Raw genomic sequence first — 21,659 nt, forward strand, 5'->3', positions numbered from 1 at the left:
CAGGTGTTTAAACTAGTCTCTACAGGTGTTTAAACTAGTCTCTTCTTCAGGTGTTTAAACTAGTCTCTACAGGTGTTTAAACTAGTCTCTTCTTCAGGTGTTTAAACTAGTCTCTACAGGTGTTTAGACTAGTCTCTTCTTCAGGTGTTTTCGTTTGCTGCTGTTGTTTGATGGACTTTTCATCAACATGATGGTGACATAAAGAAGAGAATCTGATCTGTGATTGGTCGGTTCTCCTAATAGCTGGTCTGGTCTTCAGGTCTGGTTTCTGGTCTAGTCTCAGGAGCCCCCCCTGCAGGTTTAATCTGTGAGGTCCAGACACCAGGACTGCTCGGTACTCTGAGTCTGGACTCCGATGCTGGACCTCCGTGAAGACGCACTTTCGCTGTCCCTGCTCTCCACAGACCCCCCCAGGAGACACTCCAGACTGGTGTGTTGTATGGCTGACGGGTCCCCCAGCGGTAGGTGGGGGGGCCCCAGAGCGTCCGACGGTGGTGATCCTGAATCCAGGGACGATCCCAGAGGCACGCCGATCAAAACGGGCGGAGACGCAGGCACAGGGCGGATGGAGGGGTGGGGGTCGTCCATCGGGAAGATGTTGGAGTCCTGGATCAGGTGATGAGAGGTCGGGGGTCGGGAGACGTTGACACCAGGCTCAGGGGGCGGGCACAGGCGGGGGGGTGGGCTGGCGTCCAGCAGGCTGTGTGTGGATGAACCAGTGGGGGCGCTGGACAAAAGGCAGGAGAAGTCATCGCCATCGCTGGGGGGCTGCAGGCACAACATGGGCTGGGATTGGCTGATGGTTGTTCTGATCGCACCGAGGGGTGCAAGGGAACGGCTGGGCCACGGGGGGGCTGTCACGCCCTCTGAATCGTGACACGGGGTTAATCTGGGGGCAGAGATTAAAGGCGGGCGTGGGCAGGAGGGGGCCGGTGGACTGGGGGTCTGAGGCTGATGGGGGCCCTCAGCTGGGTGGGTGGCTGAAGCCCGGCTGAAAGGCGTGTCTGTGGTGGGGGCTGCGGGGGTCCTGGACACCCCCGGGACGCCATAGGGGTATGAAGGGAGGGGGGTTTGGTAGCGATGCAGCGACAGGTGGGCCTGGAGGAGGTGCATCATGTGGTGTAGCCCCTTCGTCAGCTCGGACACTTCCTGGTTCAATGCGCTCATCTGGGGGCAGAGGTCACATGACCAGTAAACACAAAACAGGAGCAGTTCACCCCCCATCAGGGCGGGGCTCCACTTTGTTTTAGGGTGACCTGCTTCTTCAAGTTTCGGCGCAGAGCGATAAATTCATCCACTTTGACTTAGAAGGAGTTTTTCTGCTGACCTCCCAAAAATAAAGCAGAGTAATTACCCCCCCACCACCGACACCCCCCACCCCCACTCCCAGAGGAGGCAGCGAAACCATAGAGGAAGAGAAAGGCTGTCATCGCATGCCGAGTCAGCGCTCCTGCTATGCATTACAGGCCGTTCTGCTGACTCATCAATGTGGGGCTGAGGCGACGCCCACCTGAGACCATCTGGAGGCCCCGCCCACCTCACACCCACAGCCTGACCTCACTCTGGTTTGTACGCCGCTGCTGATTGGACGACATGTTGTCTGCGGATTGGATCGCTCTGCGCCGAAGACCTTCTAAACACCAACACGCCGCTCGTCTTCATCGGTGTCTCACCTTGTGGTTGAGCTGAGTGACGCTTTGGCGGAACTCCTCCGTCTCCAGCAGCAGGGAGGGGCTAGTCTGGGAGGAGTCTGGAGGAAGAGGAGGGCACTTTAGAGGACTCACCTTCATCGTTCTTTACCACGTGTTGGCGGATGGATACGACATCAGTGAGACCGGATCTCGTTCTTTACCACGCGGATGTCGGCGGTGGGACTAACCTCGGCCGCTGCCTCCGGCGCCGGCTTTCGTCCCGCTGCGCTCCACGTTGAAATAGAAGGCGTGTCCGTTGTCCTCGATGCCGTCTACGACCCTGGAGGAAAGAGTTAAAGAACAGGTGAGATATTTTTACTGGAGCTAGCCGCCTCCCTCTCCTGGGGGCGGGGTGCACCTGAGCCCCCTGGATTCTGCATCACTTCAGGTGTCCTCCTCCTGCAATGAGTCACTGGTCAACGCCCACTTCCTCCCAGGTGATCCCTGTTGACATTAATACACCCACAAGATGAACTTCACTGCCCCCACTGGTTCCTGGTGGTACTGCACTGCTTTATCCATAAGTTAAAAAATGTTTAATGTTGTTTATTTATTTTTATGGTGTTGGTGTGACTCTTCATCACCATCCTCATCATGAAGGTGACGCTCCTGCTGGTCTCACCTGGGACTGAGGTCTGGGGGTCCAAAGCAGGCCACGGTCGGGATCAGCAGCTTTGAGGGTTTCTGTTCGGGCGCCGAGGTCGGGGTCCGGGTCGGGGTCGCCGTGGGGTTATGGTGCTCTCGTTTTGACGGCGGCTGAGGCGATGCGTTCTGACCGTGGAGGGCGCGGCTCAGGTTGGGCGAGCGGCACCGCCTCAGGGCGTTGAACTGTCGCAACTCGTCCCCCAGCAGGTTCCCCAGGGAGGTGCGGCGAACCGGGCTGCTGAAGCTGGGCAGCAGGAGGTTCCGGCGGGAGTGAGACGCCGGAGACAGACGGAAGGACTCGTCCAGGGCGTCGCCCTTCATTTCCACAATGGAGGGGAGGCGGGGCTCCTGGAAACAGAGAAACACGACCGACACTTGTCATGTGACACCTATCTATTTATCTATCTACCTGTCTATCTATATAACCCGCTGGTAAACGATGATCCCCTTTAGACGTTAACTACTTGCTGCTGAGGGTTTTTAATGACCAAACCAGCAGAAAAGTAGCTCACAAGCGACCCAGTTAGCGAGCTAATTCCTTCAGACCTTCAGGGGAAGTCCCGCCTCCCACAGTAACCAGCAGCGATCCAAGAACGTCCCTGAAAAACCACCTTTACAACCAGAAACGTGCCCCAGAGAGCCACCGGAGTGACACACTTACACCGTATGAGGAGGAAACAACACGAATGAGAGGAGAAGGAGAAGGAGGAGAAGGAGAAGAACTGACCAGGGAGAGTCTGGGCGACCTCGATAACCTACTGTGGCCCTAAAGGGACAAAAAGAAAGAACCATCCGTCAGGCGAAGTCATTCATTTCATCCTTATTGAACTTGAAAAATGGAAAACAACCGTTACCATGACATCTATTGGATTAAAGGTGAAGAGTAAATGTTTCAGTTTGTCCTGACCTTCACAGATTGATTAAACCCCAAAATAAAATCACTTAATTCCACTAAAACCTGCTCCAGATGAAGACCCAGATGTCCTTCATCACAGACTTTGTGCATATTTGGGTTTTTCCCTCCTCTGGTCGTTTCATTCCTGACCAGCTGGAGGTCAGGAGTTCCGAAGGGAGGCAGGAATTACTTCACAAATGTTTGTTGCTTTTACTTGAAGTTTGCGGTCAGAGTCAGAAAGTGAAACATCGGAGGTCATCGCGATCATGTGACTCCTCTTTTTTAAAAGCAGGTGCGGCAGGCCGGAACACCAAGCGGGTCGAGCATCACCTGAATCAGCTGAGAGTCTATTTTTATTAGCGCTGAGCTCATCTCGTCTCAAGCTTTTTTGTTTTTTCTGCAGCTGCTGCCTGTGTCACCGTTATTAAACGGCTACTGTCGCGTGGATTCGGAGGGGGGTGGTGTGACCGTTGTGTTCATCAAACCCCCACCCCCTGACGCCCCTGCGGCAACACACTCATTACAGTCCAACTATCTGGGCTCCCTGGCGGTGGGATGACCTTCTCTCTCTGCCCAGAACGCCTCCAGAATCCTTCATCTGTAGGAACTCTGAGGGAATAAAACAAACCAGCTCCAGCACCCCTGTAATAGCAGCTGTTGGCCACTGGGGGGCAGCAGAAACAAACTATAGCCACTTTTTTTTTTGACATCACATAAATTTAAATTGATGCTAACCATCAGGAGGATAGCTGATTAGCATGTTGTGCTAACTATCAGTGACATCTTGCATGTGATTACTTTGGCATTATAATTTATCTTTTTATTTAACCAGTGTTGTAAATATTTAGCTCCCGTTAGCACTAGCGGGCTATCACATGGAGAAAGAAGGCGTTTATGTTCTGCACCCAAACGGCAATAAAAGTTGAAATTGAATTATCGAGTTGAAAAAAGAAAATCCTCGTCTCCCATCTGGCAGCGTCTCTCTCTCTCTCCGTCCACGTCGAGGATTCTCATTTGGATGCTGCGATTGAAACGTCCCAACAATCTGTTCTTCTGGCAGCGTTTCTCTGCTGCTTCCTGCCGACAGTTCTTCAGCACCTCAGGAGCAACGTGGCAACAGTTCATACCCCAAATCTTCATCATCATCATACCAGTCGACCTGAGGAAGACTGGTGTGTGTGTTTGTCAGTAGTCCTGATGACAGAAACCCAACTGCTCCTCTAAATCAGCTGCTCTGCCTGGTAAATGTGGAATAAAACCCCTCAAACATCTGGAGCAGTTTTCCCTTCAGCTTGACTGACAGGAAGGCATCCCACAGCTAAAGCAGCACAGATGTCCTCCTGAACAAACCCCCAAAAAATAAGCCAGTAAAGGAGACAACAGAACAAACCAACCAGCAACAAGAGCTCCGAACGATGGGAATGTCTGATGGGAAACTGCAGCGTGAGACGAAACATAGGGGCGCGGCTGGCGAGGGCGTTTGGGGGTGATGATGTCATCACAGCGTTAAGCTTTTTGCTTGAATCAAGGAGACTTGAGGTTCTAACAGCATCTTTTCAAACCATCTCAGGCCTTTTGGAGACCTCTAAAGTACCTGATGCGCTAATGGTAGCATTAGCTTTGGGAGGTACATGTTTCTCTTTGAATTGTTGGTCCTAAAGATGTTTTTAAAATTTAATTTCCATTCTTAATTTCCCTTCGGGGATCGTAATAGTGTAAAAGTGTAAAAAAAAAAAATTTAATTAAAAAAACCCACGTGTGAACGGATTCATTCTGGATTCATTCTGGATTGACGTTTGTGAGGTGTGGTGGACGTGTGAGCCGAACCTCATCCTGGCTGCCCTCCCGCAGGTTGTAAGTGAGGTTGTTGTGGATGTCAGCGGCGAACACGCTGCCGTACTCGGGGTAGAGGTCCAGCACCTCCCTCAGGCCGCGGACGCTGATGTACTGGAGGTCGCAGTAGGTCAGCGCCTTCACGTCCGCGTTGGTCTTGATCACCTGATCCGATCCCGGCAGGTCTGACCCAATCAGGTCCCCTTTTCCTGAAATCAGAACAGGAAGTATGGGCGTGGCTGCTTGTGATGCTAAGCTAACGCTTTACGCACCTAAAGGAGACCCACCTAGGATCGCCAGCACCATGCTGTCCTTCAGGACCTCCAGCGATCCGGAGCACACAAAGTAGTTAGCATGCAGGGCGTCGCCCTGGCGGATGAGGTACTCCCCAGGGACGCAGAAGGAGGTTTTTATGTGGAGGGACATGGAGCGCAGACACCCCCGGCTGGCCCCCTTGAAGACGGGCAGCTGCAGGATGTCCTTATTCAGATGCATGGCGATGTCGGCGCGCAGCTCGTCAGGGAAGTCATGCAGGAGCTAAAGGGGAGGGACAGGGGGGAGGGGGGGTGTTAGAGGGGTCGACCTCGGGGTCAAACTGCAGGCGTCACATGACGGCTCAGGGAATTGGCGTACCTCGTTGACGTCGATGCCGTTGTTGACGGACCAGGTGGTCTGGAAGTACTCCAGCATGCGCTGCTTGAGCTGCTGGGACAGGCGGTGGACGCGGATGAAGTCCTTCAGGTCCTTCATGCGGGTGTGGTAGAGCGAGCGGCGCGAGTACATGCGCTGAATGATGGCCGTCACGTTACCGAAGACCAGAGCGTGCATCAGCGCTGCCAGACAGCATGAAAAATAATAGAAAATAAATGGAAATCGAAAGAAATTTACAGCTGGTTTTAATGACTGAAATTAATTTTTGTTAAATTTCAGAATGAGTTAAGAGTAGATCAGATTTTTTAAAATCAAAATACAACATTTTCATAATTTATCTGCTGATTTTTAAATATTTTATTCCATCCCCATGGGTGTGTTTCATATATACCCAAAAAAAATCATTAAGAAACACCAGAGCTGATAAGTTCCAGATGATTGATCACAGATCAATCATAAAGGGCTGAAACCATCTGATGGAAACAAGCTGTGTCTTAAATTCGTCCTCTGGCGCCGGCGTGCAGACCAGAACGCCGCTCCGCCGGGCGCCCAAACGCCCCCTGGCATCAGACATACCCCCCACCAGCATGGTGCAGATGGAGAAGATCTTCTCGGCGTCGGTGTTGGCGCAGACGTTCCCGAAGCCCACGCTGGTCAGGCTGCTGAGGGTGAAGTAAAGGGCGGCGATGTAGGAGCTGCGAACCGTCGGGCCGCCCACCGTGCCGTTGGTGTAAGGCATCTCCAGACGTTTGCCCAGCTCGTGGAGCCACCCTGGAACCAGACGCCAGAGACCATCAGAAGGCTTACATGACGAGGACTCAGAGTCAGGAGAAGAACCGGACCGGGTCCGACCCGTAACACCAGGGAGACGCCACCGGAGTCCAGATCAGACCCGGTTTCACCACAGATGATCTCCACCAGGATCTGATGAAGCCTCTCGTGTCGGAGGCAGCAGTGAACGCCTCACCTACCAAAAGTAACTGAACGATGTCAATGCAATGACTGACGGCGTTGCCATGGCGACCGTCTGACTTCAGATGAAGTCTAAACTGTTAGGCAGAGATGGCTCCAGTCTGGTTGGACGGACTCCATCCTTTCCTGCTTGTTTTTGTTGACAGAGCTGAGGTCCAAACCGACCAATCACAGCAAAGGTTAAAACCGACTGAAGAAAACATTCATTAAAGGGATCTGTCACATTCCTCAAGAGAAACCGTCTCTGATTGGCTGATTTGCATATAGAGTCTGTGTTTGATCAGTTGGGACTGTCAGGTGATGGGGGCTCGCCTCATCAGTGGGGGGTCGCTGACCGAACCCTGAATCAGACGTCCCAAAGCGCCCGCTGCTGCTGCTGGTGGGTTTATTTATCCGTCACTTTAGTGGTGATAAAAATCCAAACATGGTTTAACTTTTTTCACCGGATTCCTCACATTTATATATAGAATAGAAAAGCCTGTCAGCTCTTGATTAGTGGTTTTTATTCCTCGCCATGTTGAACCATTTTCAAACACCGACACAAACAAGTCATTAGCGAGCTGCTTGTCTGGTTCCCAGCTTTTGATCGGGTATCTGGCGGCCCCTCGTTAGAGCGGCCGAGTCTGGGGCTTCACGCCATCACAGCGGTGAACGGCGCGAGACACCCCAACAGGTGCGCCGGGGACTATGTATAACCCAGAGTGGACGCGGTAAACGACTATCGATGGATCTGCTGCCTGACAAATCAGCTGTGGCAGCAGGATCAGCTGTGGGTAGGTGGCGCTGTTGTCGTCTAATGAAATATTTACATCCCATCAGACGGAACGGAGAACACAATGAATAACTGTCGACGGAAGGAGGAGGAAACAACAGAACTGACTCCATAATTACAAACACAAACTTTCTTTCTACGCTTGTTATTTATGGATAGAACGAGATCTTTCCTCATAATGTTGAGATTAAACTTGGATTATTCTTTATTGCTATGATTATGAGATCTTTTGGCATGAGACAACATATTTCTTTGAATTATGAAATGTTCTAATCATAATGTTTTTTTAATTTTGAGATCTTTTTTGCACATTGTCCACAGATGTGAGTGGTCGTTTGTCTTTTGTGTGGTTTTGCGATGGCCTGGCCACGTGTCTCGAGCGTCTCCCAGACGTCAATCTTTTCTCGTAACTCGGCGATTGTTTCTCAGATTAAAATAAAACTGAGGTAGAGGATCTACTTACCTAACAGACAGGAAATACTGCCCCGCCCCATCCCCAGACTCACCTATCTCCCAGTTCTGATTGGTCTCGATCTCCTTGCGTCCAATCATGTACCAGATACACGCCATCCAGTGCGCCAGCAGGGCGAACACGGACATCAGTAAGGTCAGCACCATGGCGCTGTACTGGGAGTAGCGGTCCAGCTTCTGGAGCAGGCGGAGGAGGCGGAGCAGCCGGACGGTCTTCAGCAGGTGGACCAATGACGTCTGAGGACGTTTGATATGGAAACGCGTTGACTGCACGCCCACTCCGGCGTGGAGAAAGTGGGGCGTTTCTGACACTCACCACTGTGATGTTGAAAGCGTACAGCAGGTCAAAGGGCAGCGCCGCCACCAGGTCCACGAAGAACCAGGTGGTGGCGTAGTGGATGCAGATGGAGCGCGACTCGTACACCACCTGGCCCGACTGGCTCACATAGGTGGTGCGGAAGTTCAGGATGATGTCTGCAAACACAAAAGCTGAGTCAGCGACTGGAGGAGATAGCAGGATAAAACAGGTAGTGTGGGGCGTCAGGTGTTTAATGGCGTTCACATGGATCCGTTTGACAGACACATCATCCAGACCCCCGGGGGTCTCAGGAAGCAAAGCCTAATCTGGTCATAATTGAAGAGACGGCGGTTCATCAATACTGTTTAGAGATGAGACGTTTAGAGAAGAAACATTAGAAGCCCCCCCAGGGCAACACAACCGATGAACTCACAGCGTGGCTTATTGTTCTGTTCACATATTCTAAGAGACAATTATCTGATAGTCATGTGACTCCAGAAAAGTAGCATTGATTAAATTGGGTAAAGATGTCCATGATGCAGCAAGTTCTAGAGACATCCACCAGAGGTAAACCAAGGACTCTCTGAGAGGAAACCCTGATAGGACTACAAAACCCAGAGTCTGCAACTGGGGTATTTGTTTGGACATGTGGTTGCTGGGTGAGATGGTGATGCCGTATGAGGCTCTACAAGGAGGTTCCTTTCGTGTTTAGGATGGTTTTTGTGACCATCAGTGAGGTTCTAGAGGTCCTCTGAGAGACCTCAGTGCTCATGAGGGTCTCCTTTTTGTTCTAAGTCCATTAGAAGGTACTGAGGTCAATGTAAAGCATATTTTGGGTCTTCTAAGAGATTGTAGGGGTCATTGGGCCTTCAGGATGTCCTTTCAGTCCTTTACGGGGCTCTGGTGTCAGTATTAAGGTTCTAGAGACCTTTAGCATGTCCTGTCAATCCAAGTGTCCTTTAGGGTGTTCAGAGGACAGTATTAGGGTTCTAGAGACCTTTAGGATGTCGTGACAGTCCTTTGGGTGACTTAGCGTTTATTAAAAAGGTTTTGACAGAACATTAAATGATAGAAGAGGTGACCGTCAGTGTTTTCAAAGAGACTTTGCTGGGGACATTCAGATAGTTGAGGTTCTGTCGGACGTTCTGGGTCTTTTACATCAGCTGACTTGTTTGGAATTACCTTGACATTGGTTCTACTTGGTAGGAACCAGGACCAGGAGGCCACTCCCACAACACTCACCTAAAATAAAGAGCATTTCCACCACAATGTCGCTGACGATGGTGGAGCGCTCGGCGGTGACGGTGTCGTCGTACGGCGTGAAGCTGACATTGTAGGGCACGGTGACGGCCACGTAGAAAGTGGCCAGCAAGATGAGCCAATCCCAGAGGGCTTTGGACACGCTGTAGTGAAGCAGGATGAAGCGAGACTTCTGCACCGCCGCCACCTTGTACTCGGGTATGGAGGGCTTGTCAATCATACCCTGGAAGAGCGAGGGATGACACACAAACCCATCAAGCACACAACCTCAGGATGAGCACCAGCAGCATGAAGGAGTGAGGTGATAACCAGATGGTCAGGAGTAATCAGACAGACATGGTGAAGCCAAATGTTTGTAGGAAAGGACGGTGTAAATGTCAACGGCCGCTCTGCAGCGCTGCCTGTTGGTGATTTAGGATGAAGGGAACTCTGCTGGTTATCGGTCCCTCCAGCCCCCAGCAGACATGATGAAGCGTTCAAACGGCATTAAAACTTAATGGTATGGACGGGACGGTGGCCAGTGAGGGGGAAACTCAACGACCACGGCCCTAACTTGGCTTCATCCCACCTCGAGTTTCCGACGGTACGTATGGAATATGAGCGAAATATTCCTTTTATTTCCTCACTCATTCAAACCATTTGGTTTTTATTGAGCAAATCCAATTGCAGAAAGTATAAATTGCGACTCTTGATGAGGTGGGGGAGTCCATTCAGCTCATAATTATACTGCAGCTTTCCAAATGGGGCCGTGCTCTTGGCATATAATAGCCCTATCCCTGTTTAGGAGAGGGGGGAGAAGCTATTACTTTTGACAGAGGAGAGAGGGACACAGAATGGGGAGATAAATGAGCAGTAATCCATCCAGAAATAATGCAGCAGCGTCAGAAACAGGTGAGGGCAGCAGCGAGGAGGCTGGTTAATGAAGTCTTCACCTGCAGGCGATGCTGGATGGAGAGAATAGACGAACTGGAGGAAAGTAATTAGGAGAAAATGGACAAAATGCACAACCTTTACTTTTTCAAAGAGGGAGAGAACAATGACGCCTTCAGAAGCAGGAAAGTAAAGTGGTCTAATTATATTTGGCTAAACTAAGAGCTAAAAAACACGATGGCTGCTGGACACTGGAGGATTCCTGGTCAGATCTGTAGCAGTGGATGAGAACTAGGGATGCTGAGCTCCTAAAATAGATGGAATATAGTCGTCAGTAGAACGCACACCTCTGCCAAGGTGGAATAATCCTACACATCTTACATAAACCAGGTCTGGACCCCCAGCAGATTCATCACATCACGGCTCTGAAAGGTTTCTAAATCTGTGGCTGACGACTCTACAGCTCCAAATAAAGAACAACTTCTACAAATACAGATTCTGATCCAGCAGATCTGGATTATTTTTTCAAACTGGACCAAATTATAAACATTCATAGAAATCATGATTGGTGGAATGCTTCCTTAGAGGCTGGTTAGTTACTAAGATGACGAGGGATAAAGTATATATTAAAAAAAAGTCCTGGTCCAGATGCTATGCTAAAGCTAAGCTAATGCCGTCTCTCCTGGCTTGCAGACATTTGTAACCACAGAAGAAGAAGTGGAGGAGAGGCTGTCAGCAGCAGCTGTGGCTACTTTACGACTCCGGAGACGTCAGGAAAAGCTGCTGTGTTGTTTTAATCTGCCGGGCGAGGCAGAGGTCACATGACCATCTGACCTTTAGCACATCCCAGTGATTAGAAAAGAAAAGCCCAGCGGCGCCGGACACGTGGCTCCGCCTCCCAGCTACAGCTGTCCCTCACACTTCATTAAGTCACATCAGTCCTGAGGCCGCTGCTCAGAACTACATCCCCCAGCATGCTTCAGGGTTCTGCACTGATGAAGGGAAGAGGATCCGTGTGCTGAAGCATGTGATGACATTTTTTCCAGAGAATCTTCAGCCGTCCGTGTCGAGCCAGAAATATGGATTCAGAAAACACGATTTCACAGGACGCTAACACATGCTAACATGTTAGCAAGATGGCCGAAAAAGAAGGGTCACAACAAGGAAAGACATTTACTATTTACAGTTAGCTCTGGTGGTTTGTTAATATTCTGTGAGTTCCTCACTAAATCGTGGTCACACAATACAAAAGTGAAAAGATGGTGTGCAGTGCATTGTGGGAAAGGGTCCCAAACGAGCAACCCCGTGTGGCCCCAGAAATGAGACGCTGTTCGTCACACTGCTGTTCAAAGGATGCAGCCCCGGAATTATTTCTAAAAATAAAGTTTATTTACAATAAAAATCTGTAAAATATTAACTACTGTTGTGGGTTTTTCTTATTCCTTTGAATTTAAAACTGAGACGGAGCCTAATTGGTGTCAAAACATGCAGAAAATGTTCCAAAGGATTCAACATTAATTCATTCCAACCTGATTTTATTATATTATATTATATTATATGATATTATATTATATTATATTATATTAGATTATATTATTTTGTTTTTTACTTAAACATGGATGCAGAATATGTGTAGGAACTTATGGGAGAATAATCTGATGAATTGATTTTGATTCCTTTTGACCAGCATGTAAAAACAAATAAAATGTGCGTGTGTCCATGCGAATCAACAAACACACACATGTTTGATCTGAGGTGTGTTGTCTGTTATCAGTGGTTCTCCATGCAGCTGTCATAGACCCAGAAATAAATCTGATTTTTGTCCAAACAGATGTTTTTTGTTTAAACATGCAGCATCGTCACGCACCTGCAAGACGAAAATGAGGGCAAAATCAAATGTCCTGTGGACAGAAACATTTCATCCACGACCACTCCTGTGATTCCTTCCACCCAGAGTGAGTGTTACACACCGGTTCTCTCTGATACGCCTTTGTTTCAGTCTGGGTTGGACATTAAATTTTAATCTCAGTAGAATTTGGTCATAATTTAAATATCTGAGGCACGGAGGAGTCGCTGTGGAGCCTCAGCCTCCTGCTGCAGGTGTTGGAACAACATGAAAGGCAAATTTTGCTGTGACGCCGTGGTTCTTCATCGTTTACGTGACTGCTCTTAGGAGGTGTGTGTGCACACATGTGCCTGCAGGCAGGAGGTGATGCACACGGTTCTGCTCAAAGCCTCACGCGGGTCTGAGACCCAGCAGCAGCTTCTGGTTCTGGTTCTCACCAGGGTCCAGATCAAGTGTTCCAGGAGGATCAGACGGAATCCTTCAAGGTGCAGCTTTGTTCAACCGACGCTGGATTGAGGATTATTGGACACGTTTAACGTTGTGAAACCTTTAGGGCACAGTATTTGATTTATAAAATGTTACAGAACAGCTTCAGATTTTCATTATAAATCAGAATAAATGCTTCATCTCTCTCGTCAGACCTTGTCAGACTCTACCTGGGAGATTCGACCCAACATCCATAAGCAACAGAAAAATTTGTACCCAACAAGCAGGCGGTTTTTTTCTACAACCTCTCATTATGTTTTTGCAGGTTTTAGCATCAGCTCAGCAGAAGGGAAGCTGAGAATATAGTGTCAGGTAAGAGGGCAAACCATTAAAACGGAACCGGCACTTTGAAAAGAGTGCTTTCACTGGGCTTCACGGTTTTAGTGCTTTCAGCGCTTCAAGCACCTGAAAACAAACCGATCTCTCCACACAACAGTTTTTCCTCCACGTTTTCACTTCAAAATGCTAATATTAGCTTCCTGTCTCAGCGGCTTTCAGCATCTATTTTCTTTTACGTTTTAATTTACCCCGGGAAAAAAAAAATCTAAATTGCTTTCAGCCTCCTGGGATGAGGCGTCACATTGTGAAGGACGGGTCTGGGAACAGACCCAGTTGGTAGCTGAGCCTCTTAGGCATGGGGGTGGAGGGTTGGGGGGGGGTTATAAAAACTGCAGCGATAAAAACAGGAGCTCGTCTCTGAATGACGACGTCTGGGGTGACGCCGGTTCAAACGCGCCGCTGTTCTGCAGGAAGAAAGACGAGCGGCGGCGGCGAAACCATCACAGCCAGGCGCCTCTGAAGGCCATCAAATGTGAGGAGCGGCGCCGCGCGCCAACGCCGAGGCGGTCGGAACGCAGTGGGAGGGGCCTCTCCATCCCACAAAAACAGGAAGATGATGATGATAATGATGCATCATCATCAGGTGTTTATTTAGATGGTGGGATTTTATAGATTATTAAAAAAAACACGTTCTATTGGGGACTAGAACCAAATTAAGAACCGATATTGTTTGAACTTCGAGTGAAGAAGTGACTTAAAATAGAAAACCCATTTGAAATTGATATTTCCACGGAGATGAGCCTCAGAATCCGGGTCACGACTTCCCTCATATTGTCTTTCTACAAACTCATCTCTTAGAAATAGGCATTAATATTTCAGGCTGGAGTTTGAGGGCGCCTCCTGTCTGATTATCTCCCGTCTGTGAGGGGTGGGGTGTCGACTCACGCCGCCCAGGTTGACCTCTCCTTTGCCGCCCCGTGAGAACTGGCTGGTCAGATGGTAGAGCACGGTGCGTCCACGCTTCCTGGCCTCCGTGAAGCGGGAGCCGCTCTTCCTCCGGCGCCGCTTGTCTTCAAAACCTGCCAGAAGATCAGCGAGCGTCAATCAAGACAGGAAATACGACAGGAAGAACGCGTGAGGAGAATATCCAGCTGAACATTTTTGCAGCAGGTTCCAGTTGATCAAACCCTCCCCCCCCGACCCCCATGCAAAAATATTTTCTGAGTTCAGCAAAGGGATTCCACAAGCGGCGCCAGAACGTGACAGTGATGAAGAAGAGAGCGGCGAGGACGCGAACGCCTGGCGGGGCCGGGAGGGCGGTCGGCTCGTAAATCATCGCTAACGTGAAGCGGTTTGGAACCTTACCCTCCTTCCTGCCGTGGTGGTAGCCCCGGCCGTGGGTGTCGGTGACGTCCTTGAAGGAGAACAGGAAGAGCACCATCTCGCCTTTCTCATTCTTAATGGGCACGATGTCCAGCAGGCACCAGAAGGCCACACCTGGAAAAGAAAACAGAGGGTTAGAGCGCTCACCTGCAAAAAAAACCAAAACACAAAACGTGATTCTGTTCAGGAGGAAGAGGAGGAAGAGTTACAGGAAGTGAGGCAGACTTCTCTCATTAACAACCCCAGCATGAAGCAGATGTTCCGCGTCTCCTGCTGTGTCTCCAGTGTGTGTGTGTTTCACGTATGTGTGTGTGTGTGTGTGTGTCTATTCCTTCAGTAGCGTGCAGCGCCGCCGCTCTTCATAATGGAATCCTTCCTGCTGACTATGAAGATCCAAAACAAATCTTTCTTCTCTGATCGATCTCTCATGTGTGAAACTGCACCATCTTTTTTGCCCTCATTAGCTGCTTTGCTGCCTACCCATAATCCATCAGGAGCCGTTCACCGACTCTGAGGATCCGGGTCCGGGTCCTGGGAGGGAGGGGACCTAATCCCAGTGTGCCGATCAGAGAGGCTTAAACTGTTTCTAATGTTCTCTTTTCCTGCATGATATCCCGTTTCAGCATAAAACTGTCAGGAGCTAAAGCTTAAATTTAGGATTTAAGTTTCTGCAATAAACACAGAGATTATGTACAGCATTTGTCCTTAAAGGAGCAGTTCACCAAAAATTATTCAGAAGTGAGGATGAGGATGAGGATGAGGATGTCTGAACAAAGACAGAATCATGCGTTTCTGGGTGACTTTCAGTTTATTCCTCCCTCACCTTTTGTTCTGGATGAACTAATCACTGAGATGGGCTCAATAAATATTCACTCCATCTGCTTTATATTAATATTAATGAGAAGCAGCTCTTAGCAGAGGAGCCTGCGCTGCTCCGCTGACCTGCCGCATTTCCAATTTTGCATCACTGAGGACATTCACACGTTCACCGGCTCGTTGTGTTCAGTTCTCGTCTAAAAATAAATGGTAATAAAGTCAGAACAGAAAAAATATCACTCTTTTTATATTTCACTCCAGAGGCTGAATAGATGGAGAGACTCATTTAACCCCCCCAAAAAACAGACCAGCCTGATCAACTGAACACACGACAGGTCTGAAATCTGATTATTTTATTTGCATAATTTTTCCTTTTTTTAATATTTTCAATATGTATCCAGTAGGAATTTATGATCTTTACATTTAAATCTTTAAAGTTGACTGATTGGAAGTCATCTTTGCCGTCGGTCTTGATGTGTCCACTAGAGGGCAATGACGAGTCAAACACCAACAAAATTAATGCGATTTGTGATGCGAATGTTGTAGTTTAGTTCGTAAAAGGCAGTTTCCTGAACAAAACCTCCACCATAGGTGTTGCTAAGCAACCAGGATTGGTGTGAACATTGGGCGCAGCATCCTGCAACAGTTTTAAAGCGGGCGTAAAGATTTAATGTAATAAAAACATTTTGAAAACAAACCACGCCCCGTGTAAACGCTGCCCCGCCCCAGCCCATCATGCCCGGCCCCCGTCTCGGCGCACCCACCATCCTTCTTGTAGAAGCGGACCTCGGCCTGGTACTCCTCCCGGCCCTCCAGGGCCTTCAGCATCTGCTGGGCCACGTGTTCGCTGGTGTCGGCGCCGTACAGGAAGCGGCAGCTGCAGTTCTTCTGCATCACCTCCGTCCTGGTGAAGCCCGTCAGCTCGCAGAAGCCGTCGGAGCAGTAGACGATGGGGTAGCCGCGGTGGCCCTGGGCATTACCCAGCAGGAAGTTACTGTCTGTGGGGGGAAGGGGGGCATGAAAGGCGTCAGAAGAAACGAACCAACCGGTTGAAGTTCCAGGAGTAACACACGAGGAAGAGTTGAAGCGTCTGAAGTTCTGTCGCAGCTTTGTAGAATGACTTCAGCACCGGTTTTAAAAGTTTAAACATGAATCACACTTTGGTGTAAATTAATTTCCCTCGCCGTCTGGCGGCATCAGGACGACTGATGTGGGCGGCTGGAATAGATTAAAGAGGAGGTTGATAGATTCCCACGAGGTCGGCTGATAGGAACCGATAGACGACCAGAACACAGGATTGGTGCAGCAGAAACGGCCTGCGGCAAAAATAAATACACACAATAAAATAAATACGCACAATAAAATAAATATGCGCAATAAAATAAATACGCGCAATAAAATAAATACGCGCAATAAAATAAATACGCACAATAAAATAAATACACACAATAAAATAAATACGCGCAATAAAATAAATACGCGCAATAAAATAAATACGCACAATAAAATAAATACGCAGAATAAAATAAATATGCGCAATAAAATAAATACACACAATAAAATAAATACGCGCAATAAAATAAATACGTGCAATAAAATAAATACACGCAATAAAATAAATACACACAATAAAATAAATACGCACAATAAAACAGTTAAATAAATACACACAATAAAATAAATACGCACAATAAAATAAATACGCACAATAAAATAAATACACACAATAAAATACATACGCACAATAATCATCTAAATGAACACAAAGACAATTAATCGTCTCAACCAGTGAAGTCAAACTCATTTACACCAAGGGCCACATCAGCATAATGAGTCCTCAAAGGGCCAGATGTAACTAATAAATGTAACTAAATGTAACTCAGTGTAATGTAACATAAATGTAACTACTCCTTCATGTTAAATAACTGAATTTATTACTTATTCAAGTTACAAACATTACAGTTACACAGAAAAAATATGTTTATTACTCTGTTATAAAATAAATCCTTTTAATTTATCAGGTTGTTAAACCCACAGAACTCCATCAATCAAGGATCAAACTATCAATCAATAAAGAAAAATAACATCAAACACAAGTTAGGACGTTAACTTTGTTCACAACGTTTTAGTCAAAGTTAAAATGGGCTGAATTGCTGCATTGTGGGAAATGTAGTTTTTGTCAAAGCACACTTTTGACCTGTTTATTTTTAACTGACCTTTTATGCTCTGGCTGGCCACATTAAATGATGTGGAGGGCCACATTTGGCCCCTTGGCCTCGGGATGCTAAGCTAACAAGCTGCTAGATTTATTCATGTGTACCCACTGGAGGCTGGAATCTCTCTTTTCAAGTAAAGCGACAGAAAAACAAAACAAAAAACGCTTAAATAAAATTCAGTTTTGTTCCCTCGATGTTTTGACGCCGTCGGCTTCTGAGCTGATTTATTTCTTATTTCTCTTCGTTTCTTCTCTGCTAACTTTGTAAACAACCAGTTCAGCACATAACTCCTCTTCATCAGCTGTGTGTGTGTGTGTGTGTGTGTGTGTGTGTGTGTGTGTGTGTGTGTGTGTGTGTGTGTGTGTGTGTGTGTGTGTGTGTGTGTGTGTGTGTGTGTGTGTGTGTGTGTGTGTGTGTGAATGCTGTAATCCTCTCAGGATATTACTGAGTGGCCGCTCTGCTGCGCTGCCTCCTTAATGACACATCTGTGCTCCGTCTCCACAGCTGAAATATGACATGACAAGCTACGTGCTAGCGCTAACAAATAGCACTGTGACTCCTTGGGAGTGAAAGATGCACCTCAGAGGCTAATTAGCATGTCGTTAGCTTCTGGGGCAAAAAGGTGGACTCCAATAAAATCTATTAATGGGCTGTTAATAACCAATAATAAACAGATCAATAACAGATAGTGAACCTCAGTCTCTAATGGTCCAGATGTAACTAATGTAACTAAATGTAACTAAATGTAACTAAATGTAACTAAATGTAATGTAATATAAATGTAACTACTCCTTAATGTTAAATAACTGGATTTCTGACTGATTCTAGTTCCAAACATTACAGTTAGACAGAAAAAACATGTTTTTTTGTTTCTCTGTTCTAACATAAATCCGTTTCATTTGTCAGGTTATTAAACCCACAGAACTCCATCAATCAAGGATCAAACTATCGATCAATAAAGAAAAATAACATCAGACACAAGTTAGGACGTTAACTTTGTTCAAAGCGTTTCTGTCAGAGTTAAAATGGGCTGAACTACTGCATTGTGGGAAATGTAGTTTTTGCTCAAAGCACACTTCTGACCTGTCTATTTTTAGACTGACCTTGTACGCTCTCGCGGGCGACAGAAAATGATATGGAGGGCCACATTTGGGCCCCGGGCCTTGAGGTTGACACATATGGTTTACAATGTCGTTATAACGATGTGTGTGTAAAGAGCTCCGCCCCCTCCATACGTGTACGTTTACATGAATGAGTGACATGTAGTTTGATTCGTTGTTAGACGTGTGGAACTCTTTTTCTGTAACGGGTCTCAAACCAAGCGGCTGAAGCTCCGCCGGGACTTTATTCTGGGAACAGAACAAAGATCCTCCTGAAGCTCACACCCACTCACACCTCCACCGCTCACACCTGCCCCCACAGCGAGGAAGAGGAGCAGCACCAGCCCCACCCCGACTGATTCAGGTGAGCTTGCACCTCACGACTGGCCCGCCCCCGCTTCAGTTCTGGGGAGATGATCTAGGCCTGGAGGATACACCCCCCCCCCCCTCCGTCAGAGTGGGTCACCTCCGGGGAGGTTAGTGAAGGAGTGGGGGGAGGTGGGACGACCGCCTGTGGCCCCCCAGGGGGCCAACAGCCCAACATTAAGATGCTCAGGAAACATGTGACACATCCACTGGGAACAGCTGACATTGCCGTGAGGGCAGGGTCAAAGGTCGTCAGAGGCCAATCAGAGAGAAGCTGGTCGTCACGCCGACGAGCTGCTCGGAGAACGGAACGATGTTTACTTTGAAGAGACGGATCCCAATTTTACGTCATGCAAATGAAAGATGGAGTCAGACCCCCCCACGGTGAAACATCACAGCACAACGGTTCAGGGGGGGGTCCTGACTTTAATTGGGTTTGAAGATGAGTCGATTTTACATGAAAGTTAAAGAATGAGAGCGAAAACCATCACCAGGAGATCTACTGGTCTGGTTCTACTGGTCTGGTTCTACTGGTCTGGATCCACTGGTCTGGTTCTACTGGTCTGGATCCACTGGTCTGGTTCTACTGGTCTGGTTTTACTGGTCTGGTTCTACTGGTCTGGTTTTACTGGTCTGGTTCTACTAGTCTGGTTCTACTGGTCTGGGTCTACTGGTCTGGTTCTACTGGTCTGGTTCTACTGGTCTGGTTCTACTGGTCTGGTTCTACTGGTCTGGTTCTACTGGTCTGATAATTTACTGTACATAAACCTGAAGGTCACTGGGTGTTTTTTGACTTTCCCCCAAAAAGTGCGAATCACAACTTCTGGTCTCGTTGGGATTTTTTTGGGGGGGAGGGGTAATGTTCTATATAAATAGGCCGGTGATGTTTGCGCAGGTTGAATGCTGGAACCTGATTGGCTCCTCAGCGACTGACGTCCGACTGAGGAAGGCTCCGCCTCCAGCAGGTGCAACAATTCAAAGTCACACGAAAACGTCGCCTCCAGGAGTAAAACACCTTTCTGAGTCCGGCAGCAGCTCCAGGTGAGAAACCAGTGACACCCCCCCCCAATCCCTCTAAATCCACCCCCCCCATCAAGAGCCCAGCTGCAGTTGAAAAGTCCTTCACTGAGAAGTGGACCATCTTTGTCTCCCAGATCAAACTCTTCAAGCATCGTCCATGTCAAGTGGCGGGACCCTGTCGCCCCGGCAACAGGAGGAAGCTATTTTGAGCGTCGGGCTCTGTGCCGCTCCTCCTGGAGCCTGGGGGGGGCGAGTCCTGCTGCGGCTGCCATCATCTGGGCCTCCTGGTGCTCTAAACGGTCACTTATCTCCACACGTCCAGAGGAAAGATCAGCGATAGCCTCAGAATCATTCCAGAACGCCCCTCCTCCCTGAGGAGCGATGATGTCCTCCTCCGACACCTCCTCACCTGTGCTCTCAGGTGCGTGTCTGACAGTGACGTGAGGTCCCTGAACGCCTCGTTAGAACACCTCCTGTCTGCTCCACGCCAGTTAAACCATCAATTCAGTCTACCCGTCGTTCATTCAGGCGGCCCCAGCAGCAGCAAAACACTGACGTCCCCGTGGCATTGGCTGATGACGAGCCACAACCCCCCCCCCCCCCCCCCGAGGGACGCCGAGGTTCAAAACAAGAAACGCACGGCGAGCAGGAGCGACAACGAGGAAATGATGGAGAACCAGCAGAACCTGACACAACCAGACCAGTAGAACCAGCAGAACCAGCAGAACCAGACTCTGATCTGTGGACAGAACCAGCAGAACCAGACTCTGATCTGTGGACAGAACCAGCAGAACCTGTGGACAGAACCAGCAGGCTCCAACACTTCTGTCATTAAATCATATTTGACTCACGGCGACCAATGAGAGGCTGAGATGAGAGCTCCACGTCATCGATTGGTGGATGTTTGTTCTGTGGAATTCTGATAAATGTGATTAATTTCATTTGTCATATATCTCATTTATCTCATTTATCTCATTTATCTCATTTATCTCTAACAGTTGGTGGAAGCAGAATCCTGCAATTTTATTTACAATTTTCCACTGCTTAAAAAAAAGGTTTCTAACACCAAAACCTTTAAGAAAATATTTCACAAAAGAATATAAAATGTAAAAGTCAGGATTTAAACTTCTCAGGTTTTAGATTCATGAAAGCTGAGATTTTAAATTAAATTCTGTTACGAAAACCTTTATCTTAACGTGAAACCCTTGACAGGCGGGGGTTTTCATGCTACTTACGGGTGCCGTCGAAGCGAGTGGCGATGGTGTCCAGAAAGGTGTTCTGGGGGGCCAGGAGCCCCTTCATCACCGGCATCTTGACCCGGATGTGGGACGGCCAACAGCTGGCTGCAGGTCACTCCATCCCAGAGGCTCGGCAGGAGCCTCCGGGGGGGGCTCCTGGGGGGGTAACTTCGAGGGTCAGTCCAGAGTCGGTCAGGAGGACACGCATCTACTGCCGCCCTCCTCGAGCATGAGAGGCGCAGGTGAGGGGAGGAGCTGTCCAATCACAGCCAGCGAGGACGGATCGAACCCAGGTGACGCCAAGATCCGGATGGCTTCAGCGCCGTCGGCCCAGCCGGTCCGCACCTCCTTTCAGTGTGGGGGGGAGTTATCCAGGAAGTCCACGGAGCGTTCCATCTGCAGGAGAAACACGACTGCTCCTGCCCTCGCCTCCGACGGAGGAGTTTCATCTTCCTCACTACTCTCCCTCTCTCCCGCTCCCTTCCACTCCTGCGATCGACCAGCCAATGAGATGCTGGCGTCCTTTGTAGGGACCTGTTTTCAACGGCGGT

General features: G+C 48.5%; 1 protein-coding gene across 1 annotated transcript; it reads right to left on the reverse strand.

Annotated features, from left to right (window-relative positions):
• Window positions 1-300: 300 nt before the first annotated feature.
• On the reverse strand, window positions 301-21,181 carry kcnh4b (potassium voltage-gated channel, subfamily H (eag-related), member 4b). The gene is made up of 16 exons (XM_068304960.1): window positions 21,106-21,181; window positions 15,933-16,166; window positions 14,335-14,466; window positions 13,915-14,048; window positions 9,471-9,711; window positions 8,247-8,404; window positions 7,966-8,167; window positions 6,292-6,486; window positions 5,698-5,897; window positions 5,352-5,601; window positions 5,059-5,273; window positions 3,064-3,102; window positions 2,314-2,684; window positions 1,880-1,971; window positions 1,674-1,750; window positions 301-1,167 (listed from the first exon to the last, which is right to left on the reverse strand). The coding sequence occupies exons 1-16, from the start codon at window positions 21,179-21,181 to the stop codon at window positions 301-303; spliced, it is 3,483 nt and encodes a 1,160-aa protein (XP_068161061.1).
• Between the last annotated feature and the right edge of the window lie 478 nt (window positions 21,182-21,659).

This window comes from Antennarius striatus, chromosome 21 (genome assembly GCF_040054535.1).
Source record: "Antennarius striatus isolate MH-2024 chromosome 21, ASM4005453v1, whole genome shotgun sequence".
Classification (NCBI taxonomy): Eukaryota; Metazoa; Chordata; class Actinopteri; order Lophiiformes; family Antennariidae; genus Antennarius; species Antennarius striatus.

Coding starts and splice junctions, on each gene's coding strand:
- kcnh4b (XM_068304960.1), bottom strand. CDS start 21,181: ATGCCGGTGATGAAGGGGCTCCTGGCCCCCCAGAACACCTTTCTGGAC. Junction 8,405..9,470: donor GGAAATGCTCTTTATTTTAG/GTGAGTGTTGTG, acceptor TTGTGTTTGCAG/ACATCATCCTGAACTTCCGC. Junction 2,685..3,063: donor GGTCGCCCAGACTCTCCCTG/GTCAGTTCTTCT, acceptor CTCTGTTTCCAG/GAGCCCCGCCTCCCCTCCAT.